Source organism: Vidua macroura, chromosome 1 (genome assembly GCF_024509145.1).
Source record: "Vidua macroura isolate BioBank_ID:100142 chromosome 1, ASM2450914v1, whole genome shotgun sequence".
In the NCBI taxonomy this organism is placed as follows: domain Eukaryota; kingdom Metazoa; phylum Chordata; class Aves; order Passeriformes; family Viduidae; genus Vidua; species Vidua macroura.
Window position 1 is genome coordinate 106370155 of NC_071571.1, and position 27801 is coordinate 106397955.

The window sequence follows — 27801 nt, forward strand, 5'->3', positions numbered from 1 at the left end:
ACTTTTCTAATACTTACCAGTTTACTGACTTTAAAATTTAATTTTAAAAATTATTATGCATTTTTCTACGTGTTCAAATATGTATTGCCTATCCTATGAATATTAACCACATATCTACTCACAATTAAACTGCTGAAGAGGAATTTTATGAGTTACTGCAGAAGGTACAAGGATAAGAAGACTTGAAAGCTGAATTCTGCTAGAATTTAATTAATGAACTCCATTCCTAAAAACACTATGATCTCTAGGTTTTACTGCTCCAGGCTGCAAAATCAGTCCATATGTTTGTGGGATCTGGTTTTAAATGGGGACAGACAGCTGATTACTAATATTATCTGGTAACCTCTGTTTAACTGCAACTCTTTTTGATTTATATCAAATTAGTAATTTCTGTAGGGTTGGGGAATAAAAAAATAATTGCTGCTACAGAGACATTATGCAGAGATTGCATTTCCAGTAAGATTCCATTAAAATCTTTTGACTTCCTGATGGTTCATCTGTGAAGACCATGGGAAGTTTGTTTTTCCTTGCCAGATGTTACCCTCCAAGACATTTTGCTTTCCAACCCTTTTTTACTACTAACTGTAAAAAACCACACCAGAATTAAATATGCATAATGCCTTCCAGAAGATTTTTTTAAAAAAGCTTTATTAAACATACACTCTTTAGACTATATTTAACTATTTCTCCCACCTTAAAGGAATACTCTATCACACAGACAAGTTCTTATTTTCAGTCCCTAATCAAGCATGTAAGCCTGTGCTACTCACACACAGTAACTGAATGGTAACAGAAATGGCCACTGGTAACTGAAACAACTGCTTTGTGTAGAAAAGCAGCTCTCTAACAACTTAAAACTGGGTTAACATCTGCATGGCATATCAGGAGTAATCATCCATCCTGTACAACTACAGGGTAGGAGCACTGAAGGCAGACCTGGCCTGTGGCTATTTAACAATAAAACAAATACTTTTGAAGTACATAAAAGCCACACCACTTTAGAGAAACTAAGTAGCTTAGGTGCACTTCCACATTAATATTTACTGCTGGTTTATAGCATTAGACAGCCATTTCCATTTTAATAGGTGGATGAGGATTATAATCTTCAATCTGCAAGTCTTCTGCCTTGAAGTCACTGATGTCTTTAATCTCACGAAGAATTCTGAGTTTGGGGAAAGGTCTTGGCTCCCTCTGAAGCTGAAATAAAAGCAAGCTTACTGTATAAAGCTAATAGTTGAAAGCAGAGACTCTGTTCTCAATTTCAAATCAGATTACACCATGTAGGCTTTCCCTTCCCACCAAGACTTACACTAAGAAAAAAAAAAAAAAAATTGAAAATTCCAAGAAAGGTAGAATCTATCTTAGTATTTTCACACAGAGCAGTAGCAAAATTCTCAGGTGAATTCCCTGATCATCCAAATGCACTGCAAGTACTTTCAGCTGGCAAATCAGTTCTGGTGGTTACAGATTATATTCCTTCCAGGGAAAATTAAATTCGAAAATCTGACCCAAACATGCTTCAAATATTCTACAGCTTCTCACTTCTCATTGTTAGGGTCTGAATGAATAACTACTTCTCTTGATGGTTTTGAACCATACTAATGATGAGGATACTCAGTCCAAGCTTAGTCTAATCAAATCAAACACTGATTTTATCCTACTACAACAAATTACTTCATGAAGAAAATGTAGCCTTTCTCAGCCAAATAGTATTACTGATGAACTCTGTGAATTTTAAGTTATCCTGTCCTGATATATTAGAAAGGCATTTTATTTTGGGTTATTGGATTAGGTGGAATTATTTTCAAAGTTAAAAGTGCAGATTCTGGCTCTCTAATTTGGTTTTAGAGTAGTACACAGATGTACACTTCAATCATGCTTGTATTGTATTTCTGTTTGCAACCTGAATTAAACAGATGTTAATGCAGTTATTAGGATAGAAAAGAGGTAAAAAAACCCACAAAAATTAGTATCTTCAAAAGGATATTTAAAGTATCAAGGTGATTTTGCATTGAATAAGCACTGTGGAAGATAAAAGGATAGAGTACAGAATAAGTACTTACTTGGACTTTTAGCGGTTCCACATGGTTCAGATATATGTGAGCATCCCCTAAGGTGTGTATGAACTCTCCAGGCTGAAAAAGAATGAAGAATACATGTGGTTTTCAAACAGACAGGTTCTAAGAAAGCAAAACATTACAATGCTTACAGTATTGATTCTCAGCATCTGGCTAGTGTGGAATTGCCACTTCTGTACAGGACTGTATCCTTGAAAGCTGTGAAGGGCACAGGCTTCTCTGACTAATACATAATTAATGGAAAATATAATGAAATCTCCACTGCTTACCAAAAAAATGTATCTTTCAAATCCTGCTATGACAGTAGCTTTGGTAAATGAATGGAGCAATACTGACCTGCACACTGAGACAGAAACAGGTGCAGCAGTGACATTGAGCTTTTCCACCCCACTTCTAGTAAGTACAATTCGCCAAAGCTGGCTTCAGAGCAGCTGCCTCAGCCACTACTAAACAGCAGTGGAGGTGCCAGGCACAGGCAAGCACCCAGAGCTTGCAGGTTCTGTGACTTAGCAGCCTCTGAGCAATGGAATTTCACATGGGGAAGTTTCATCAGCTCTTTTACTGGCCTCTGACCAGTGCTGATCAGCCCTCAGATGTGTTACACTGAAAACCACCAAAGCCATGAGAGGAAGTGGCTGAGAGGCAACAGCTGGACATAATGTTAAACTTCACTTTTTTTAGTACCTTGGACTAATTTCTGTGGTTGCTGTGAAGTCTGGTTCTTCCCTATTGCCCTGTTTTAAGAAGTTCCCCTTCGTGTTGCTGGTGGCAGGAGGATTAGGCACTGACAGCCTTTCTAGTATAATTTTTACATGCCCTAAAGAAAAGGGGTTTTCCCTTGTACAAGACTGTTGTGCATTTAAGTTTCTCTGCCAAATTACAAAATACAGTTCTGAAGTCAGGGCAGGAGCTACTTGAGCACATACTACCACTCTACATAATCATCTACAGGAGGAAATCAAAGAAATACACAGCTGAAATTGTAGCTGAAGTTAGATGGGCAGAATATCCAGATTAGAACCTTGACAGCAAATTCTGAGCTACTTATTCACTTCCAATAAACACATGCTACAAAATCTAATCACTTGTATATTACTATCCCACGAGGACAAGCACTCAGTTCATATTTCTAAGACTAGTGAACAGGTCAGTCTTGACAGATTCAAGCCGTGAAAGAATCTTCTGCTTAACCCGAATTTTAAAATTCTTACATTGCTGATTCTAACTGTCCATACAAACTAGAGGCAATTCACGTCAAATTCACAGGGCCCTTTTTTACACATATATCAGTAAGATTTCAAACAGTATGCTCATTCCAGTTTTTCTCGGACATGCCATGAAGAGCCTTATCTTTTAGTCCCTCATTTCTCAGACAAGATTAAATAAAATGATAAAATAGCCTACCTTCAGCCCTGTGACATGGGCAATCATGTACGTAAGCAGTGAATAGCTGGCAATATTAAAAGGCACTCCTAGTCCCATGTCTCCAGACCTCTGATAGAGTTGGCAAGACAATTCACCATTTAGAACGTAGAACTGGCAAAGGGCATGGCACGGAGGCAAAGCCATCAGGGAAATATCTAGGAATTGAGGTACAGAAGGTGGAGGGGGGAGAAAAAAAAAAGAGCATTTTTCTCTTTTTCTCTTGTTTATGAGCACATGCTGCCTGAGCAATTAAGTCGAGGTCATGACAAGCTGTCTCCTGGGTTGTATGACCAGAAAGTCATAAACAGATATTTCACAGAACAGACTTGTGCCATAATGTTACACAGCAGTTTATTTCTACTCACCTTGGTGAGACAGCTGAATTCCCTAAAGGAAGACATTAAGAGTAAAATTAAGCATATACTCTAAAGCAAATTCCAACTGCTTTATCTTACTCTCTTCCCATTGCAATGTGCTTGTTGAGATATAAAAGTAATGATCATTTTTAAAAAATCAGAAACCAGAAGATCTTTTGAGTGTTTTTCTACGCTTAAAACGTGCGGAGAGTAAAATTACAGCTTGGCAAAGAAAACCTTCCCCAGATATTTTCTGAGAATACATGCCAGATCAGCAGATTTCACCTGGCAATGTTTACCCTTGAAAATAACAGCAATAGCATGTGGCATACCCTTTCAGACAACAGTGGAAAATGTTATGTGATTTTTTTTGGAGCACAGATCTATCACTGGTGAAAGTTAAACATTCTCTTGCAGTAGCTCTTGTTTAGAAGTTGCCCTACAAAGTGAATGGATATCTATGTATAAATAGACCTGATCATTCGTATGATACAGGTTCATCATATGAACCCATGTTCAAGGAGAAGATTACAACACAAATAATATTTTTGTTCTCTAGTTTTAAGAGTTAAGTTTACAATAGATTACATGGCTAAAAGCCAGACACATTGCTTTAATATAGTTTTTATGGTTTGGGTTTTTTACCTTTCTAAAGTAAGATTTACTGTCTTTGAATAGACTGTATGTAAAAGACACTGGTATATCCCTCACTTTAACCTGGAGAGAAAAACTTTAAAGTAACAGTTCATTATTTTTGAGGTCTGAACATGAGGATAAAGTAGAAAGAGAATCAAGATTATAACCCCTGGCCATTTTTACTGCACTCCTGGTAGTTTTATAAAGAATGAACAAGGACAATGAATGGAACTGACTGTTGACACAGGAACAGAATACAATTTAGCACACAGCAATATAATGTGCAACCGCATTCACTTCACGCCAGCTGTTCAATACCTTTGGGATTCCAAGCACACATAATGATTCTTCTGTCATCTGGATTGGTTTTGATCGTTTCAATCACTTTTTGCAACTGATCAACTCCTTGGTTGGAGTAATCTGAAGAAATAGAACATATAAGATTTAAACCGGACAGATTCAAGTCATGGTATTTTCTTAACACCCCACCCAAGTCCCACTGAAAAGTGATATCCAAATGACAACCTCTGAAGATTTTATTGCTACTTTGAAACTGATTAATAAGTTGGCACCATCCAAACATGTTCTTGGTCTTAGGATGCTCCAGAGATTGTAAAATTCTCATTATGATATTTCTGTATGTCCCCCCAATTTTTTTGTGTGCTTAGAGTACCTTTAGCACCCACAGAAATAGGACCATTCCTATTTATTCCATTTTCAACCACTTGATTTATTTTAAGACCAACTAAAAAATCTGTATAATCACTAAACCCCAAGAAAAAGAAGTTGCAATACAAAAAACTAGCTGGACAAAGTACTATATTTTATCACTCATGATGACTTGTTACCCAAATAGGACAAGAGCTGTACTGGAAAGGACAATATATTACCACCTAGTCAGTCATGGTATTTAGACTGGTTTGCTTATTGCATTTCTGAATTAAAATGCCTTTCTAAACATTCAATTTGCATGCCACAGTGCTCCTTCATATATATAAAACAAAACAAAAAAAAAATTATGCCCAGACCAGTGTGCCAGCATTCTTTACACACTCAAAAGTAGAGAATTTTTGACAGATGAATAAATGCATCCATCTAGCACTCTCAAGGTCATGTATGAAAACTAAATTTCCTAAACTAAATAGCGTGTCGCTCCAGAAAGGAACTTTAATCACATGTAGCACAGGATATTCCATTTCACCCAATGATACTCACAGGCTGAATTTTAGGCTTAATACCAGTTGTGTAAGAAATTTTCTGAAATTAACTGACCATTAGAATGGATTTTGGAATAATAAAGTCATTAGTTATTAATCATAATTCTGACTCATGTCAATCAATCAGCATGGCTGGTAACTACTTTTTTCTAATAACTCTTATTGCAGCAACACCAAATTATGGTTACAGGGAGACCCAAGCTGGCAAACAAGGTAGTAATCCATCCACAACTGGCATCTCAAGGAACTCTTCTGCCAGCAATACCGTGCCAGAAGCCTTGTCAAATAGTTATGTCAGTTCCTGAAGCTACTTACCTATCCATTAGTAATGCAACTGAAGGAAATCTATTTGTAAGGAAAACTATGGGAATTTATCTTGTTCTTTTTTTCCATGCTATGTTGTGCCTTAGACTTTTTAAGATGAGAAACTGTAAGTTTTCAGATGTGTCAGTTCACAATTTGCATCACTTGTGTTACCATAAAACTGTATTCTGCTAGTGGCCAACATGCCAATACTAAGTCTAATATTAGTAATTAATGTGAGCTGCAATTTGAAGCTGTATTGAAAACACACAAAAAAAAAAAACCAAAAAACCCAAAAAACCAAACAAGATACCCTACCTAGAAAACTAACCATGTTGTTAATCCAAGTTAAAAAAAAAAAAAAAAATCACACCAGATAGTGACAATCTGGTTTTTGACCCTTTTTTCTTAATGGCAGTCCTCTAAGCATTTTCTATAACCTCTCTTTCAGAGACTTGGAAAAAAGGAATCAATACATTTGAGAGTCAGTTTAAGAAACCAGTTCCACTGAAAATACCAACAGGTACTGCATCACATCAGAACTTGTCATAGCTGTTCTGTCCACAGCATCATCAGCTGTGGAAACACCCTACTTTGTTCCAGATGCAGAATGGAAAAAAATCTTTCTCTTCACTGCCTCCAGTGAATGTAGTGTACTGATGCCAGTTCTTTCCAGCACAACAACTTCGTGCACTCTGCACTGGTATACAGAGATGGCATCCTGTGTTCTGTTATCAAATGGAGCTAGCTCAGGTTTCTGGACTGCAGCACACACATCCTTCCAGAGCTATCAGCAACCACATCTGCTCTAGGTAAAAGAGTAACAGTGTGTGCTTTATGACTCATCTGTTCCACAAATTCCAAACTACAGTATACAAAGCGACATCTTTCAGGATAATTAAGATTGAGTAAGGAAAAAAAAGTTAAATTAACTCTCTCAAACACTCTTTATTCTGGCTATTAGCTTGCTGTGAATGGTTCTTTAAGAACATTCCATTCCACACAGACTTCTGGAAGTGATGTGTCACAGCTGTCTCACTGAGCACTCAAGACTGTATTTGGGTGTGATTACCTGTATGCATATCTTTGTATTCTGCTCCAAAATGCCTCCACTGGAAACCATACACTGGTCCCAAATCACCCTCCTCTCTGGTGCTGAAACCCTGCTTATCCAGGAACTCACGTGACCCATTAGCATCCCAAATCTTCACACCTTTTGCAGAGAGCTCTTTGGCATTTGTAGAACCCTACAAAACACAATGAGATGTGTGCAGCCTAATTCCAACACAGAGGGCACGATTTAGAACAGCTTTATTAAGCTTTGCTAGACAACAGTATTTCTCCACTCATAAAGGATGAACAGTGTAATTAATGTTCTGGATGAGGTTCTTGCACATGGAGACAGAATAAAACTTGTAAGCAACACCCTGGGATGGAGTTTGAAGCGCCACACTGCTGTTGTTTAACTCAGGATTCTCACACTTTGTGAATGCACAAACAGCCTCAAGGTCAACTGTGGAATGTCATTTCATATTTGCAGAGAACAAGATGTTACTTTACAGATTGATGAAAATAGACTAACAAAAAAAGTATGGCCTAGGCATGGTCTTTTCCAAGTCACCTATAATAAACTTAAGGTCTTAAAAATCCTTTTGTTAAAATGACAAAAATTAGAAAATAACCCAGAAAAATGTCACAGAATCCTGCAAGATTCCAAATCTGTACCCTCAAAAATCCAACACAGAAATTATGCTATTTTGGGGAGTGTGTAGTCTTTTACATTAAAAAAAAAAACACAAAAATCAAACAAAACCAAAAGCTTTTAAAAAATCAACTTGTATTTGAGTCCTGCTATCTAGCAAATGCTTATGTAGACTCTCCCATATTTGCATAATATCACAACATAGAAAGGAATACTTACATTGTAATGAACTAACTACAGTTGAATTTTATTATACTAGGGACAGCTATTAGCTCTATTAGATCTCGGTTTTTTGTTACTAAAAAGTCTAGCATTTACATCAGTCTTACTTCACCTGTCGTTCCACACAGCTTGTTTCTGTTCAAATCAAGCTATCTCAATTTTAAAAAGCAGATAATGAAATTGCCTACTATCTGTCTCATATTATTATTTCTGATTAAAAAAAAAAAAAAAAAAAAAAAAAAAAAAAAAAAAAAAAAAAAAAGACTGCATTAGGCTTTACAGCAGTGGAGTATACTCAAATTAGTCCAAGCCCTCAGTATTTCAAATTTTCTCCCTTAAAAAGAAATAGAAGAAAAACTGTTCTGATTGCACTGGCAGCAAAAGTCTGCACTAAAATGCAGAATGTCTTGAAGATAACTGCCTTCCATATGTGGCCACAATATTAGGGGGTTGCACTTCTTCTGTAAGAACAGAAGCATCTGCAGTTATCCAAATGCCTTAATCCACTGGCCAGCAGTTGGTTCTGTTTATGCCACTCTCGGGCCCACCACCCACAGAGACACCCAAATACCGCACCTTGATGAACCACAGCAGCTCCTCCAGCACTCCCTTCCAGAACACCCTCTTCGTTGTGAGCAGTGGAAACTGATCTGGAAAAGAGTTCCAGAGTGTCAGCGGGGACCAGCCATTTGACAGGGTGAACAGACTTCGGCTTTTCTCCACATAGAGGGCAATGCCACCACCTGACATTGTGAGGCTGGGATATGAAATAGGGAGTTGGGAGAGGATGTGTAGCTCCCGTGGTCAGACCCCTCGGGGGGAGGGGAGAGCGGGACAGCCCTGCCGTGTGAGACCCCCCCACACTCATCCCGGCTCAGTGCATGAGCAGGGACAGGAGCAGGGGCCGGGAGCAAGCGCAGGGGGCCGGGGGTCCCGGCGGTGCCCACCTCTCAGGCTGTACCGCGCCTGCATGCCGAACACGGAGATGGTGCCGGTGCCGGTGCGATCCTCCCGCCGGTGGCCGTGCTGCAGGATGTGCCGCACCTGCTGCAGGTACTGCTGCTCGCCGGGCTCCGGGCGGGCGGCGGGGCCGCTCAGCCGCTCCCCGTCGGCGGGCATGGCGGGCATGGCGGGCATGGCGGGCATGGCGGGCATGGCGGGCGAGCGGCTCCTGCGGCCGCGCTGGGCTCCGGCTGCGCGCCTCTCCCGAGCCCGCCAAAGCCCGATTTCCCGCCAAAGCCCGATTTCCCGCCAAAGCCCGATTTCCCGCCAAACGGCGCCGAGGCGCGGGCGGGGCGGCACCACCGCCACCTCCTCCCTCGCCCATAACCTTCCCTTTCCGCCTCCCTTGCCTTTCCCAGTACCCGTGGGTGCTCAGCGCTGCTGCCTGCACAGCCGCCCGCTGTAGTCCCGCACGGCGCTGTTCCCCCTGAGGGAGGGCTGGCCCGAGCCAGTGCCCCGAACCATACCGGCTCGTTTAGATTGGATATTAGGAAGTTTCTTTGCAGAAAGGTTAATCGCATATCAGAACGGGCTGCCCAGGGAGGTGGTGGAGCCACCCTCCGTGGAGGCGTTTGAGGAAAGACGAGGTGGCATGTAGTGCCATATTCTAGTAGACACGGTGGTGTTCGTCAAAGGTTGCACCCAATGAGCTCAGAGGTCTGTTTGTACTTGATTGATTGTGTCATTCTGTGACTTCATTCTGCTCTAGTGGCACCATAAGCGCTCTCCAGGTTCAGCCCGTGCTGGAACGTGCTGTTGACATTTGTCATCTTCCTCCCTCTCTCTGCAGCCTCAGGCATCCCATTTGGGAGCTGAACAAGACCGAAGCCTTCAGCTGGGCCTGGCAGGCTGCACACATCTGGCACTAGATCCTCCCAGCCGGGATATCCCAAATGGCCAAAGCCCCCTTGTCTCCCCTGCTGTGGGGGCCCTGCAGTGCCATGGCCCATGCACAGCTCACCTTCCACATCCAGCAGTGTCACCCTGACCTGAGCTTCCAAAGCCAGGTTCTTTTCATGCCATGCCATGTCATCAGGTTCCCGCTTCATATTTTATTGGCACATTTGCTGCTCACTAAGGTAGTACTCATCATTTGGGTTTATTGGGTCTCATCGTGTTGATCTCAGCTTCTCCCATGTCCTTGTGTCATTTTGCATCCCAACCTGTGTCTGATTGCAACTGTTCCCAACATGGTGTCCTCTGAAAATTTTCTAGGTATAATCTCTGCTAGTCAGAAGAAACTGATTCTTCTCTGAATATTTCTTCATTAGTGTCTCTTGGAAGTCAAGAATTTCACAAGTCACTTATCTCTGAGATAAAGCCCAGCTTTCGTGATGTGTTTACAGGAGTTATGACTGATAATATTTCATGATTAGGTGCCTGAAATACAGGTGTATATTATGGAAATTAAGGAGCACAGAGGACTGTAGATTAGAAAATGCTACCTTTCTTTGGAGCAGGCAGAAAATCATCTTTTCCACTAATTAAAAGAGTGAAATAGCTTTTTTCTCGTATACTTAATGTGTATGTATAGAAGGAAAAGAAAACATAAAGTGTAAGTAGGGTGTGGATATTTTTCTCTGCTCATATCTGATAAAGACGTTTTTGTAATTTTGAGATTAGCTTGAAATTAGCGTGCTTCATTTAGCAGAGCTACAGATAGGAATGGTGCATATACCTGTGTGCAAAAAATGCTTAGAAAAGTTTTGCATGGCAAATGATACCAAATCACCTAGAGCTCTGCTTCTAGCTGAGAGATATATCAGTTCTTAACCACTATTATAATTTACAAATACCATTGAAAGCTGTTGTGTATAATTTAGGGAGAAACAAAGTTCTTTACTGATAAAGGATTTTAATTAATTAAGAAATTAACTCCAGGGACAGACAACTGTTTGTAAGAAATGCCAAAGGCAGAAGACTTACTCATTAGTGCATATTCAGATAAGTCATTTAATGTACACAATAAGCTTCAAAAGCAACTGGAAGAAAATTTGAATATTTTCATTGCAAAATAATATGCTACATGCAGATGGAAATCTGGTTCCTTCAGACTTAGCTGAATGTGCAACATCTATAGGGATCAGTCTTGAAAAAGCTTAAGAATGTGCTTGAATATAAGTATGCAAATAGTAATTACTTTTATGCTTACAGCTGATTATGTCCTTAAGTCTTCGCATAACCAGAGCCATAGCTTGTTATCAAAGATTACCTTACTGACAACACAAATAACATTTTATTTAAATAAATTAATATTTAAATGGATTTGGTTTTGGGTTTGAGTTTAAAGATTTCTACAGTCTTTGGTTGATAGCTTATATGTCACAGTATTTAGTAAGCAACATTTTATTTATACGCAACAATTTTAACCACAGTAATATAACAGTTAGCTATGTTGAGAATAGGGGTAGTTCAACTAAGGAGCATATACTTTATTTCAGGAAGAAAGAATCCACACTTCTTCTTTCCTAGGAGGAAAAAAAAAAAAAAAAAAGAAAGATTATACATTTTCATTTTGAATGGAGAAAAATATGTTAGAAAAGTAAGTATATGTGGAATGTACCAGTGTCCTGCTATAGAAACATGCATAACATAAAAACCAGACAGAAACTTTTCTTTTTCCCTCCCTTTCTGTTCTTATAGATCTGTCCAGTTTTCTTGTAGAGTTTTAAGTCTTTTTTTATCTATTACATTTTCATGTACTCTAAGCCTTGTGCAAACTGAATGGTGGTGTGATTTTGAAATGAACACTGCTTACTTTTCCCAGGTATGAAATGGCTACACAAGATATGTCCACAGGAAAATCAGACTAAGATTCCAGCTAAAATTCATCATCAAATTACAGAAATAATTATTGCCATCATTAGGCCCTTAAAATTAGTATTCCATAATCTGAAAGAGTGTTTATAATTTATATTTATAACTGCATATAAGTTACAGAGAATTTTGAAGAAAAATTGTAGAGAAAGTGTTGGAGCATTTTATTTCATATGTTTATAAATATCAACATTATATGTAATTTCACCAACATTTACCTAAGCAAAGTACATGGTTTATTCTAGTATGTCTAAATTCTGCAGCCCACCTCAGCCTCTCTGGTGGGAGTGATTTCTTTCATCGGCTCAAAAAGTGTGCCTCTGACCTCAAAAGAATAAGCAGATTTAATACAAAATGCTGAAATCTTCTTCCTCTACTTTGTTAATATTGAATGCTCTTTTCCTGCCTCCTGAGACTTCTCTTTGTGTGCAGGTCTTGTTTCAGTTGCTCAGTTGAGGAAATCAGCTATGACCTAAAGAGAAATAATGTCAAATCTGGTCCTTCTCAGAAGATTTGGGGATGCTGCAGTGATTCGCCTGAAAGTCTCTTGTGTATTGTGGCTCTATTCCCCTGGAAGAGACAACTCTGAGAGTCAGAGGCCACTAAAGCTGTGTGCATCCCAGGGTCCCCTTGGAAGGGAAACACAGGGAAGGGTGGTTTACAAGTTTCACAGTAGCGTGATGCCACCTAAAACCATTCCATCTTTCCTGGGGATTCCCTGTGGGATTAGAGAATATGAAGCATTTGTCCTCCCTGCCTCTCTGCCTGGTTCTTCCTTCCTCTTCTTGAAATGTCTTAAACAAGGAGAGAGCCTTCTTGTTTGTCCTTCTTACAAAAATGGTTAAAGCCCATGAGTAGGATCTTTCTGTACACGATCCTGCAAGTTGAACTGCAGTCTCTATTAATAAACACTGTTAATCTGAGCAGTGTGCTGCTAATGCAGAAATGTTATGGCAAGACAGCTCTTCCAAGTCCTGGTGGTGATTCTCACTTTGCCCTCCTTTATCATCGAAAATAATATGAGCATGCTCTCAAACACTACTGAAAATAAAAGAAAAAAACCCGTAATGAATAGTGGTAATTCCAGTCCATTCATGATGAATGAACACAAAGAGATGTTTTTTGATGCCAAGACACGACTGTGGTTGTGAGGCAATTCTTTTGTGAAGAAATATTTATTATCACATTACCTCATCCCAGCTGTTACTTAAAGTTTGGGGGTTTCACAGATATATAAGTCAAATCATTTAATATCAGGATGTCTGTGTTTTGCAGGCTAGAACATTGAGTGTTTGTTTGTGTTTTCCATAATACTTGTGTTTTTCTCAATGTGTCCTTTCTGAGAAGGCAGTCTTGTATACACCATGATTGAATCTTGTTCCAACTTAAGTTCATTGCAATGTAAACAGCTTTTATGAGGAAGTGTGTTCTCTGTGAAAGCAGAAAGAATGAACTTACCATTTAAAAATTCTGCTTATACAATTGAAGTGCTTTCCCAGCTATGTATTCAATGAACTCAGGACTCTTGGGATCTAAGTTGGGAGGAACTTTAATGGTGAAAGTAGGTGAAGTCAGAACGTTCACATCTACCACAGTTTCGTCTTTACTGGAGGGATCCCCAGGTACCACCTAGAAGAGATCAGTACTTTAGACACCACAAACTGCTGTGTGCTTTCAGTTTTGTTTATACCTGCTGTGCCCACTCTCTTTAATAGGGGAACGTTAAGTAGGGGAATATTTTAGACTTGTCTACTTTCTTTAAATTGCTTTTTTCTGAAAAGACAGTGGGTGTCTGAATTTATGTAGGTGGTGGAAAGACTTGACATGGCACTGCCAAGACCATATTAAGGAACTGCATGCTAATGTCTATATCATGAGCTACATCTATAAAGAGCTTCTGTTCTCCTAATGAAAACTTCTGAGCTGTCCCACTAAGTTCAATACAATATTTGTGTGATTGAATTTATTCATTCCTGTGTATTTTTCTAAATCAGACTTAGTTCTGTAGCTTTATTTTCCTAGAACAGAGATCTCAGACTCAGCTGGGAAAGTGTGCCTGTCTCCTGTTCCTATTTTGGGCTTTTTCTTTTTTTTTTTTGGTGGATTGTACCATCATTTTGTATAAAGTTCTGGTAGTAATAGTAGTAATTCACTATATATGAGTGGATTTCTGAGTTAGAAGAGAGAATACGATCTGTCCCTTGCCCAGGAAAATGTATTGAATTTACCTTGGATGTATCTTGGTGTGTGAGACACAATTAATCATTACGTATTTACTGAAATATTGACCAATGCTGTCAAGCATGTGCAGGTTCCATTGCAAAAATCTGTATAACATTTGCCTTCTTTGAACTTTATAAGTACTTTATATAAGTACAGACACAGAGAGCTAGACATTCATCAATCCAATGGAGGTGTGTTAGTGACTGGTGCAGTGCAGTTTATCTGTGAAGGTAATCTGAGGCCAGTCAAAGCTGCTAGTGTCAATTTACTCTTATCAGACAATGATTCAGGTTAGCCATCCATCAGACTAAAAGGATTCAGAGGAAAATAGTTTCTAATCTCAGGAGTTTCAGCTCATTGAGGGATTACCAAGCACACACAAATTCAAGATGATAGGAAAGTCATGTTGTAAAGCCAATCATTACACACGTATCAACATCTACAGGAGCGTAAACATGAGCAAAATGCAGTTTAAAGGCAGCAATAGCTCCCATCAGAAGACAACCCTTACCTTAACTATGTTGAAAATGTTTTCTGGTCCAATGGTCATGTTGGATAACTCAGACACCCACCCAAACCTTTCTTTCATTTTGTTCAGCAAGTAGGAAGTGTCCTCCGTGTGATGCCGAACCACCTGAAGAATCTGCTCATACTGCTCCCCTGAGAGATTAACCAGCTTAAAGGCTTCATCAAACTTTATGTGCAGCTCAGGAACGTTTGGGCAATCTGTTAGAAAAGACAGTGTTATGTCTTGTACTTTGTCTTTTCTGTCTGAAGAAATGAAAACTGTAAAAAAGCCTAGCGAGGGCGCATGGTTTGGATGGGTCTTTAAATAATGCTGAAATAAAAAGAATAATTTTTGCTTACTGATTATGGTAGATTTAGTTTAGACTCAATGACTAAATGAATGCATTATCCCATTTGTTGTATTAAAGTCATTATGTATTATATATCATATAATACGTTTATATAATATTTCATGGCAATAGGTTTTCTGTTAATGCTAAATAAGATCTGGTAAATTTTACATATAGCAACTTCATAGTCTTCTTATACATTATGGGTTCTTTTATTAGCTCATATTCCATTATGAATCTATCCCAGGTATATAGACTGCAAGGCAGGGGCTGAGGGAGCAAAGTTCCTTCCACTGTAAGAGGAATTTTAAGTCCACGTGAGGGACCTTAACATATCTAAGTGTGTGGGACCTGAGGAGTCCAGAGGGAATTGGCTGATGTTGCTACACTCCATGATATTTGAAAAGTCATGGAAGAGAGGTGAAGTCTCTGGTGACTGGGAAAATGGAAATATTTCACTGATTTTTTTAAAAAGGGTTGTAAGATGGACCCTGAGGACTACCACTCTGTCAGCCTCACCTCTGTGCCTGGAAAGATTGTGGAACAGATCCTCAAGAAGCTCTGCTTAGGCACATGGAAGATAGGGAGGTGATTCGGGACAGCCAGCAGAGCTTCACCAAGGGCAAGTCCTGCCTGACCAGTCAGTGGCCTCCTATAATGGAATGATTCCATCAGTGGAGAAAGAAAGGATTAGAGAAGTCATTTATCTATACTTCTGTAAGGCCATTAACGTGGTCCCCCACAACATCCTTCTCCTAAACTGGAGAGATAAGGATTTGATGGTGGAATGTTTGGTGGATGAGGAATTGTGTGGATGGTCGTATCCAGAGGGTAGTGGTCAATGGCTTCATGCCCAGATAGACATCATGGACAAGTGGTGTCCCTTAGGAGTCCATACTGGGACCAGTACTGTTTAATGTCTTCATCAATGACATGGACAGGGGGATCAAGTGCACTCTTGGCAGGTTCACAGAAGACACCAAGGTGACTGGTGTGCTTGACACACTCAGGGGTTGGGATGCCATGCAGAGGGACCTGGACAAGCTCATGAAGTGGGCCCAGGTGAACCTCACGAGGTTCAGCAAGACCAAGTGCAAGGTGGTGCACCTGGGTTGTGGCAATTCCTGCTATCAACACAGGCTGGAAGATGAACAGATTGAGAGCAGCCCTGCCAAGAAGACTTGAGGTGCGGGTGGATGAAAAGCTGGACATGAACTGGCCATGTGCGCTCACAGCCCAGAAAGCCAAACACATCCTGGGCTGCATCAAAAGAATCATGGCCAGCAGGTTGAGGGAGGTGATTTTGCCCCCCTACTCTTCTCTCATAAGACCCCTGAAGTAGTTAATCCGAGTCTGGATTCCTGGATTGGTTTGCCACAGCCTGGTTTTAGGTAGCAGGGGGCCACAAAGACAGTGAGAAGCTGCTGGAAGCTTCTCACCATGTCTGGCAGATCCAATGGTTGATGGCACTGAAGATGGCCAAAAATGGGCCAATGACAGAGGTTGGTAATGCCTCTGTGATAACATATTTAAGAAGAAAATAAAAACAAATAACGGAATTTTGCTTCTAGTCAGAGAAGAGAAGGAGCTGAGAACATGTGAGGGAAACAACAGGGAGACACCAAGGTCAGTGGAGAAGGAGGGGAGGAGGTGCTCCAGGCACCAGAGCCGAGATTCTTCTGCAGGCTGTGATGAGACCATGGTGAAGCAGCTGTGCCCCTGCAGCCCATGGGGATCCACAGGGGATGCAGAGATCCACCCACGGCCCCTGGAGATCCACAGGGGATGCAGAGATCCACTCGCAGCCCGTGGGGATCCATGGGGGATGCAGAGATCCACCCATAGCCCATGGGGATCCATGGAGATGCAGAGATCCACCCACAGCCCATGGGGATCCATGGAGATGCAGAGATCCACTCGCAGCCTGTGGGGGAGGTGCCCATGCTGGAGTGGGTGGATGCCTGGAGGAGGCTGTGATCCATGGAAGACCTGGTGGAGAGAGAAGGCCCCTGCTTCCAGGCTGGAGCAGCCTGTCCTTGGAGGACTGCACTCCGTGGGAAGAGAGCCACGCCCAGAAGTTTTGGAAGAACTGTCTGCCTGTGGGAGAGACTCACGTTGCAGCAAGTGCAGTACGACTGCTGCTTGTGAGTGGACCACACCGGAGAATTTCATGGAGAACTGTCTGCTGAGGGAGGGACCCCACGGCCTCACAGGGGAAGGACTCCTCTTCCAGAGCAATGGAAGAAAATCTCAGTGATGAACTGAACCAAAAAAAACCCATGCCCTGCACTGTTGGTAGGAAGGAAGGAGGGGCTGGGGGGAGAAGGTGTTTTAAGGGCTTATTTTACTTCTCATTATCCTCCTCTGTTTCTGTTAGTAATAAATTTCACCTTGCAACTAAAGTTGAGCCCTTGAAATATGTATCCTGGTCCTTATCTCACTTATGAAGCCTTCATTAGTTTTTTTTTTCTTTTCCCTCCTTTGCCCAGCTGTGGCAGGGGAGGGTGAGCAAGTGACTCTTGTGGGTGCCTGGCGTTGGGCCAGTGTCAAACCACAACTCCTCAGCACAGAATGGCATGGACCTGTTGGAGCAAGTCCAGAGGAGAGCCACAAAAACTGTTAGAGGGTGGGAGCACCTCTCCTATTTATTAGGACAGGCTGAGAGAGCCGGGGTTATTCAGCCTGGAGAAGACAAGACTCTGGGGACACTTATTGTGGCCTTTGAATCTAATTTGTGACCATCAGCAACTGAAGGGTGCCTGTAATAAAAGATGGGGACAAGAGGTAATGATTTTAAACTGAAATATGATATGTAAGTTTTTACAATAAGGGTGGTGAAACACTGAAACAAACTGCAGAGAGAGCAGGTAGATGTCCCATCCCTGGAAACAGTTAAGGTCAGGTTGTGTGGGGCTCTGAGCAACATGATCTAGATGAAGATGTCCCTGCTGATTTCTGGGGGGTTGGTCTAGATGACTTGTAAAGGTCCCTTTAACCCCAAATTATTATATGATTCTGTGACAGAGGTTATTACAAGAAAGCTTGTATTCCTCTTGAGTGGTAAAACCTAATATTTATCTTACAATAGCTAGGCAGTAGTATGAGGCTAGCACCATCTGCCACAAATTCAGAATTGAAGATTGCTGTTTTTTTTTTTTTTCTTTATTAAAATATGGATTTTAAACAAGAAAAATTTCTATACAATAACTGTTCTGTAAAAATTCAATTTCTTTTCTGGATTATCAAGGGGCACCTTCAAGCTGATGGAACAGTAATAAACTGGTATCTTTAATACCCATGTGGGTGTAGATAGAAAGATAAGTGGTCAGATATTCTTTTTAAAGTGTTTCATTGATCATTAATGTTTGCCCCACTGGAGATATTCTGAAGACATTTAGGTTTAAGCATTAAGTTTAATGCTTAAATGCTCTTAGATTTTAAGATCTAAATAATTCTGGAAAGACAGATATGTTTTGCTGCAGTGGGAGTCCTGACAGCAGTTCTAAGTGATAAGTCTGAAGGTTTTTCAGGTGTTCATGGATGGTTTCGACAGAGCTCTGCCATCTCCTTATATACTGACGTGAAGTCCCCTTTTTGTCCTTCATGTCAGTTCCATTTGCAGACAGGGTTCAACAAAAAGTAATTACAGGCTCTTCAGCACCTGCTTTCATTGCGAGGAGCTGAATGATACCTGAGGTTACACCTGCTTGTCAGCAGGAGAAGCGACTGATAGGAGTTTGAGCTTCTCCTCAATTTCTGCTCAGCCCTGCTGCACCCAGGCAGGATCGACTGCTGCCTGACATCTTGCTTCTCTGCAGAATCGCAGCTCTAACAAAATACCTGTACATTTTGTTACAGGCTGTGGGACGTCTCTTTGGAGCACCAGCGGTATGTTAAGAACTGAGCTATACTGACACTCTGTGGAGACAGTGGGGAAAGCTAATTGAAATCATCTGGAATGAGGAATGGTTATTGTAGCCGTGGTTACAGTAAAAACTCAATAACTAAATGTTAATTCCAGTAGAAAATTAAAACCTCAAAATCTATAAGCCAGTAATCAATGCATTACAGAAAGAAAAAGGAAAAAAAGGAAAATAGTTATTTACCATGCAAAAGGTTGTCTTGACATTTCTGGCATCTCTCATGAAACTGTGGGCATCCAGAGGAGTTCTCCCGGAGCTCCCTGCACTGAAGTCTCTGGTGCCCTGACACAATTTTTGAAAACATGCCACTTCTGTCAGGATCTAGAATGAAGTCATAGTATTTTTAGACTGCTGTTAAACTTAGAGTCTTTATAAGTATGCATTCATTACTGAGACTGAGTGCTAGAATATAATTTCTTGTCCTTAATCCAAAGTATTTTGCATAAATCCCCTTCCCTACCCCTCCACTTCCCCTCCTCCCCACAAAAATAAAACGAATAAATTATTAAAAAGTAGAAGGCAGGAGAATATTCAAATTGTGTTTTCTTTCAAGGAATTCATGCTGTAGTATATTCCTTTATAAAGACTTAGGAGTGTATTCCCCAGACATACCCAAACAATTGCTAATATTATTACACATTATTTCTACAGCATGTGAGTTCTGGTAAGATCTTTTTGACCCTTAGAAGTCAAGATGTTTCATAATCACATACAGTTACATGAGAACATAGTACCCAAGTCTGTTTCTGAAGTAACATGGCTTATGATATAGAGAAAAATTAAAAAACACCATCCAAGAGTCACTTAACTTTGTATTTCCTGATGATCATGTAATGTTTATGTCATGTCACCTGCCACTCAGAGTTAAGGCATGTGCTCACTGTGATTTCCCTGTAGACAAGGACCAGCATGTATTTGTCCAGTTTGCAATAGTCAAATATGAGGCTTATTTGTGTTCTAAAAGTCGGCCATGGTCCTTTTCCTTCACTGAGTGCCATCACCAACGATATGCCCAGAATTTTCTGGTCACTGGAAAATCTGACAGCTGGTCTTTGATTGGCTGGTATTTGATTGTCAAATTACATTGCTGCTGTAGCCTGCAACAGGACTTGCAGCTGTCAAGCTGAACTTAGCATCATTTGGCAAGGGCAGGGGTATGCCTTGACATCTCACAGAATTACCCTAATTTTTTAGAATTGGTGACCATGTCAATAAGAGATGATACAAATCATATCCTGACAAATGCTGAGATTAAATCTGTCAGTCAGCCTTATAAAAACCTGCATCCACCCTGAATTTAAGTACTCCTGAGAAGCTCCTCAAATGCTTTCAGAATTGCCATGAAAATCAGGCTGTGTAGTACCCCTAAGTCCCCCTGGAACATTTCTCTGAGATTTCTAGTTGACTTATATTTGTTCATTTAACTGATAACCTTGACCCATAGCCTCCAGAGTTTCCTTATGTATCTCAGACTCACGTACTGAGTAATTCACTGTAGTTTAGCCATCCCAAGGGGGTTGATGTCATTGACAGTGCAATCAATTTTCATCTTCTAACACTTGCCTTTGGTTTGTTCTGGCACATCTCTTCTATAATCTCTGTATTCATCAAACACATCAGTGATCACCTCACTGACACCTTCAAACACCGTCCTACTGAAATCAAAAACTATCTGTAAGAAGCCGGGCACGCCCCAGCCTCTCTGCGAGCCGTCGCTTCTGGTGGTGACCTCGGGTAAAGCTGGCATACTGGGGGACTCACTCAACTCCAGGTCAGACATGAAATAAGTCTGAAAAGACTGGTCAAATTCTTTTTGCATGTGCTTGAAAAAAATGAAACTTCTGTCGAATATTGAGCCCACATCTGATAATAGCTGGCTAAATAAATTTTCCATCTTTACTAGCTGGGTATCCTCTTTCTCAGGCTTTTCATTGGACTGGATGTCTCTTCCTTGATCCTCATGAAAAGTAAATATGAGTGGAGGTATTTTCCTCAAAAAATCTTCAACCTGTGTATAAGAAGGAGACAGACAACTTATCAGTTTCTCTTCTCTCAGGTAAGTGTCTCTAATTTTTCTTTTTCAAATACTCAAAGAAACAATGCCCTCTTAATTACTGCCAACACAGTGTATTCTCTGAAATAATTTAAGACACTAGACCCCAAAGAGGAGAAGTGCATTCATTCTAAATCATTCTTTCCAAATCAGATGTAAAGTAAAAAGTCTGCCAGTTGCCCTTTATTCTGTGGGGGCTCAAAGTTATTGTCAACATTTGGGTTTCTTCCAACGGACAGCTTGGACTTTTAAAGATGTGAGATGCATTTCTGTCTGCTTATGTGCAGTGTAGCAAGCAGAAGGTGATTTTCTCACTTGATTTGTAAAAAACCTGCTCTCTCTCATCCCTGGGCAAATCCTCATGTCCTTGTGTGAATGGAAACCAGCAAAATCAATAAAGCAGTGGCTCTGAGTGCATGGTTTATCATGTAAGAGGCCAAGTGTCAGTTATGCTATCACAGAGTTCCACTTCCTGGGTCTTGGTCACTGGTCCCCTGCTCCCCACTCTAAGGCACTACTTTGGCCTGAGCCAATAGAGTGGCTTTTTGAGCCACACTGCATGGCATTAGAAAATGGGTAAGGGGTAAGAAGCACCTTGCTAAAACACACATATATAGATATAGATATAGATAGATATAGACAGATATATAGATAGATAAAGACAGTTATATATATTAAATTTTTTTTTTTTTTTTTTTTTTTTTTTTAGAAAACCAAATCATCAGCTTGATCTGACCACTAGTGCAGCTTAGAGGGAAGGTGAAGTGTGAAACAGCACTGCAGGAGCAGCCTAAGCCAGTATTGCTCCTGCTGTCTGTGTGTCCTCAGCCATAGCTACCATCTTTGTCTTCTTTCTTTTCTTTTCTTTTCTTTTCTTTTCTTTTCTTTTCTTTTCTTTTCTTTTCTTTTCTTTTCTTTTCTTTTCTTTTCTTTTCTTTTCTTTTCTTTTCTTTTCTTTTCTTTTCTTTTCTTTTCTTTTCTTTTCTTTTCTTTTCTTTTCTTTTCTTTTCTTTTTTCTTTCCCCTTTCCCCTTTCCCCTTTCCCCTTTCCTTTCTTTTTTTTTTTTCTTTTTTTTCTTTTCTTCTCTCTTTCTTTTTTAATGACTTAGGTCACAACACAATTCTTACTTTGAAGGCTTCAAATAAACCAAATAACTCATGGGGGAAGTTACCAAGAGAGTCAAAGACAGTGACAATGCAGTGTGTAACTTTTACTGCAGTAATTGCAGCATCCACAGACTCTTGAAAATCCAAAATATTTATATGAGCTACCCATGAGCAATATCTAAAAAGCTAAATGTATCACAAATTGTCTTAAATTTAATATCTTCCACATTTTAACCTGAATTATTTTAAGCATATGCAAAAATATTAAACACCTGTGCTCTAAGCCCTGCCTGAAACACCACGTTTAATGTTTTTGTATTTTTCAGTACATGGAGAGGTAAAAGCTAGGGAATCTGGCTAACATTTTAGTAGCAGCAATTACAGTTTTGCTTCAGAAGTTTGTTGAGCTTAAAGCATATGCTCAAACAAACAAAAAAAAAAGTGATTACAATTGTTTAATTTTGTAGTAATAATGGGCCAGTCAGGAAACCATATTTTCTTTCTAGTAGAATTAGGGGAATCTCCTTTGCTGATAGGTTCCTTTATTATAAGAAGTTAAGAATTTTAAAGTTTTGTTTGTTACTTAAAGAGTTTATTTAAGATAAATATAGGAAAGAATGGTTCAATAAGTAGGTGATTTTTTTTCTCCCATGTAATTTTGCTAACTACATCTACACTTTTAACTTTGCTGATTTTCAGACAGACCATAAAGAATCTATGTGGTATTTTTCACAAACAGTTCTTGATCATGTTAATGAAAGTCCCACTGTAAGAGAAAACATTTTATATCTGGAATGAATCTGTTGGAGTTAGGGGAGTCATCAGTTTCCATGGAATCTTGCCAAGGTGCCACTGAATGCATTTTGGCTCAGCATTCCATGACCATAATCACATGTAATCTTTACCATATAACTTCATATTTCCAGACCTCCAAATGAAATTAATTTTAGTAAGCTGATATAACTGGCAGACCTAGGTATTGAGAAAATAAGATGTGCTGTCTCTTTGGGTAAACTCAAGAGTATTCTCCAGATGCAAAGTTTCTTCCTACCTTTCTCTTAAAGGTTGACACACCATGTTTGCACGTTGTATAGTATCTCATGCAGGTACTTTCTAAACAGGATTCACATTCACCCCATAGATTTTTCAAGGATACTTGACATTGTCTTTCCTCTTCTTCCAGTCTTGCCTTTACTTCATCCATAAGTCGCAAGGCTTGCTAAGTAAGGAAAAAGATTCAGTGAGGGCAATTTTCAGATTAGTATTCTAAGTACTTACTCCAGTGTTCATCACTCATTTTGGTTATTTATGGCTCCTTTTTTTGTTAATCCCTAACCACTAGGGTTGGTTGCCTTCTCAGCTTCAGTCACATATGGAGGGAACTGAAAATTGAAAACCTTTTCCCTATAGGATTTTTCTGATGTTGTTATCTCAGGGGGCACAGCCTACAGGAACAAATGGATCTCTACAGTCTACCAGGATTTTTGATGTTAAGAAAAAGACTCACACATCATTCTGTGTAAGAATTCAGCCTCCCCCATGGTCATGTGTTCAACTCGTGTTATTTTTGCTCCATATCATCTGAAGACTCTTCATCTGTCCCAGAAATAGTCCTTTTCTGTTGCTTTTCTCTACCTTTAAGGGTTTGATATTTCATGAGGGCAAGTCCTTGCCATAAAGTCTAATGCAGAAATATATAAAAGTATAGCATCTCTGCTGTTTGCCAGTGTACTAATCAAAAGGCTGTAGTAAGGGGATTTTTTCCTGCACTTGTGGAAGTGTGAGGAGCCCCTTCCATACTGAAGGGCAACAAGATGCATTTTACAATGCTGCTTCTATTTACTTCATCAGTTAGGGCACAAAGCTGAGCAGATCAGAAGCAGTATTTTTGGAATAGACTTGACAATGGAAAGAGAAAAATTCTTCCTATTGAAGTAGATTACACATCCTCGATTTCTCTCTCCAATTGCAACATATTTCAATAGTTTTGGTTTCCAAACAATGTTCTAAGTTATCTCTAAGTATGACAGAAACCTTTTAATAAATGGAGTTTATTCCTTTTTGTCAGCATTCCAATAGGGAAGAGACTCACATAAAAGAAAACTTCCGTCAGAATGTGCTTGATGGAGACTGTGACAACAGTTTTCATCGTCTATGTTTAGTTATTTTCTGATCTTTCTAATACATTTATTCAGTGTTTTATGAACTCTCACTGTGGATGTAAATCCTGTGTAAATGAAATCATCCAGTAAGATCTAACAAGAGTGTTGATTGTGGGAGTGCAGTGGTGTTCCTTAGGATGTTAGAAAGCTATCAGTACCTACTTTTTTAGTTTAAATAACTACCAGATGTTGGGCCAGGAGGGAATTTTCCTTCAACTTTGTTGAAACAAATTTAGGATATTGGTGGTTTTTTAAATATAGAGTAAACCTCTGTTTCTTCAGATCATCTGAGCACATGGCTCTGAACCTAGGCATTGCACTAAGACATTGGAAATTTCCCTGATTCACTGTACTTTCTTTAGAGCACATTATCATTTGTGGCTTTGATATTCTCCTGCATGTCTTGCATGTTTGCAAAGCAAGCTGGAAAACATCTTGTGGCCCCAGGAGTATAGAAACATGGAGGGCAGAGCTGCTGGACCTTCTGCACAAAACACTGTTCTGCAGTAGCCTGCAGTTGCCTTGGTGTGAATTCAGTGAAGCAGGGGTTTTTAGAAACAAGCAGTATGTGCAATTTTCCTCTGCTACTGAGACAAAGGGGCAGAAGCAGATTTTCTCTCAGTCCCGTGACTGCATGAAACTATATGTACACTGCTTGTTTTGTACATACAGTTTGGTTTACATTATTCCCAGAATAAACGTAAAATCCCCACAGATGCATTTATGTTACCTGTTTTTCTTCACTGCTCTTCTTCAAGGTTTTCATCAGATCTATGTGCTTATCTTCATTTCTTTCCATCATAATTTTCATCTGCTTAATACCAATCAAAGCTTTCTTTACCTCTTCATCTACATACTTCTCTCCAACTTCAGATAATTCTAAAAAAAAAGCCAAATTATACAGTGACTTAATCAGATTTTAACACTATTGCAAATTGTCATGCACTGATGATGGAGAATGAAATAGTTCTATGTTTCCCTACAGTGGCAGAGCCAAATCTGAGATAGTGAGTGCTGAATGACACTGAGTCAAGACAATTTCCATCAGATAAGAATCTTGCCCAGAGCTTTTGCAAGGATCAGCTGTACGTAACTCAAAAGATATAGTCAACTGTCCCACTGCTGAATACTGAATCCCAGAACAATTGAGACTGGTACCTCTGGGGATCATTGAGTCTGCCCCCTGCCCCCCTCAAAGCAGGGTCAATTACATCAGGTTGCACAGGACATCATCCTGGGTTTTGAATATCTCCAAGGATCACTCATCAGTTTTCTAATGACATAACCTTTATATTTATCTTTGATCTGGTAGAAGCCTGTGACAGCTTCCCTCTACATTTTGAAAATGTAGAATACAAGTGCCTTCAACCTGTTTTCATAAAAATACAATTTCTAGACTTCCTATGAAGTAATGACCATACAGCTTTGGTGAAAACCTGGGCTGGCCCATGCGTTGCACCTTGAAGCTCTGCATGATTGCCTATCCTTTATCTATATTCTTTGTGGAAACACCCTGACTATCACTGGAACAATAAAAAATGAGTAAAACCATATAATCTTGAGACTGCCAAAAACACATTGATCACTTCTTCCTTTATATCTTTCTTTCTCACACCTAACTTCTTGTTTGTTTATTACGGAAATCTTGTCAACATAGACTGAAGCACAGGATTGTTTAATGGCTGATCCTCTTTCTCACCACAAAATAAAGCCATGCTTAGGGGTGTGTGTGTGTGTGCAGAATAGCTCCTATTTTCTAAATTAAATAATTTTTTCCAGTTATTTGTAAAAGCCACCTTTATCAGTGAAGTATGTAAGTGTAGAGGAAATATTTTCAAAGATTATTTGAACAAACAAAATAGTTCAAAATCTGTTGAATTGAATTCTGGGTTTGGTTTCTACTCTGAGGATCTACAAGGAACCAAATAACCTATAAAAATCCTGTAAATACTTTTTTCTTTTGGCAGCTGATGCTTATCTGTTAATCCCTTTACTTTCTCATCCTGCTTGTTCTTATCTTCCTACTGTGTGTGTGTGTGTGTGTGTAGGCATGCAATCAACTTTATGATGGTTTCTAAGCTCCACACATGGAAGTGGAACTTGTTGATGCCAGTGAGTGTGGAAGTCAAGATGCCCTCCCCAGCTGGAGACCTGGGCCCAGGGGCTTCCAGCACACCCTGCAGGAAAAGCATACGTACGCTTGAGGTTGTCGCGGAGATTCATCTCCTCCTGCTTCGTCGGCGCGCACTGGTGGCCACTCAGACACAGCACGTGTATTATAAATATCCAGGAGGACCTCATGTTCTTTCTGTTAAAGAAAAACAGCTCGGTGCAGTTACATGTAAACATTGTCAGGAAGCTCAGATGTCTAGGTATACTAAGTAAATATAAACACTGACTATAATACCAAGTGTCTTACATGATCCTGTTAATTTTGTCTCTGACGATGGTTAGTATATGTATAGTATGCACCTAGGTGAAAATACATGAGTAAGAAGCTTGACCTCATTTGTAATTATCTATATTAATTAGATGAATTCCACTGAGTTTGAATAGTGGTTAACAGAATCAGGAAATGTATATATAAAATCAAAAGCTTATGCTGCTCAGTCTGTCCCTTTTTTACTTTGTGAAACACACTAATTGCTGATCTCATATCATGTCCTTAGTTCATATTATAAATACATCTATGCTAAACACTACTGACAGTTTTAAAGAGGGAAGTTTCTGGAATGTTGTTCCCTTTCTTGTGTCCAAGCATGCAATTCCTTTCAGTGTCCTTCAGAACAAGACTTAATATAAGAGATGCAACAAAAGATGTGTGTCACAAAATCAGCAATTAGATCAATTTTGTAAACAAACAGATCACCAAATGAAAGAAATCCCTACAAAATAAGGGGGGGGGGGGGGGGGAATGCCATTTCCATTATTTCCCTCCTAAGAGCAGAGGCAAAAGGTTTATTTTTCAGAAACCATGCAACTGTACTTTATGGTTCTCATCTGATTAAGTGAACACAGTATTCAGATGCCTTGTAGTTAGCCAATATAGCCTTCTTTGAGATGCAATTACCAGCCACAAAAGCATAGGTAAATTAAAAGCCTGGATTTGTTTACAGCCTGGATTTACTTCTATAGTTACTTGCATATTGTACCTTTACGTTTACAACGAAAGATCAATTAACTGCAAAGAAATACAAACACACAGCCAAATAAAAGTAAAAAAAAAAAACCAAGTATATTTACCATTAATATTTTGCTCCTCTTCTGCAAAATTGCTTCCTATATCAGGAGGGGGCTGAGCTGTATTCTGAACCTATCTCTGGGAGTGTCAGGGATTTTGCCATGTTCTACTTATCTGATGAGAAGGTACTTAATCCTATTAACGGGACATTTAGTCGCTAGGCTGGAGGATTCTGCGTGTATGCGACTTCACGTTCATCTCTGTGGGCAGAACCACCAGGGGGAGTGTTGGGCAGAATTGCCTGATTTAATGTAATTTGGAACTGCTACTTTTCTGTAGCCATTTGTCGTGTTAGGTCTTCCATCGCCTTACTTCTTACGTTAGGAGACACCTGCAGCTTATGCTATTAGTGAAATTGATACCATTAGTTTGGCTAAAAATAGCTTTCAACATTTAATCTCTTCAGCATGGTTTTAGCTTGCTATAAAACCCACTTCATTATGTAAGGGCCTTCTTTGTACACCTTCTAAAGGTACAG

General features: G+C 39.7%; 2 protein-coding genes across 2 annotated transcripts; both read right to left on the reverse strand.

The window, feature by feature from the left end:
• Window positions 1-617: 617 nt before the first annotated feature.
• On the reverse strand, window positions 618-9406 carry TYMS (thymidylate synthetase). The gene is given in 9 exon segments (XM_053977817.1): window positions 618-1197; window positions 2064-2135; window positions 3483-3658; window positions 4814-4915; window positions 7088-7262; window positions 8516-8589; window positions 8887-9108; window positions 9111-9283; window positions 9285-9406. Coding segments are annotated over 9 exon segments (1254 nt in total). The 3' UTR covers window positions 618-1059.
• A 3813-nt stretch (window positions 9407-13219) lies between these two features.
• On the reverse strand, window positions 13220-27401 carry CLUL1 (clusterin like 1). The gene is made up of 8 exons (XM_053980977.1): window positions 27326-27401; window positions 26281-26390; window positions 24813-24961; window positions 22972-23139; window positions 20325-20769; window positions 18945-19082; window positions 14493-14707; window positions 13220-13387 (listed from the first exon to the last, which is right to left on the reverse strand). Exons 2-8 carry the CDS (start codon window positions 26381-26383, stop codon window positions 13220-13222), a joined length of 1386 nt encoding a protein of 461 aa, XP_053836952.1. The 5' UTR covers window positions 26384-26390; window positions 27326-27401.
• Between the last annotated feature and the right edge of the window lie 400 nt (window positions 27402-27801).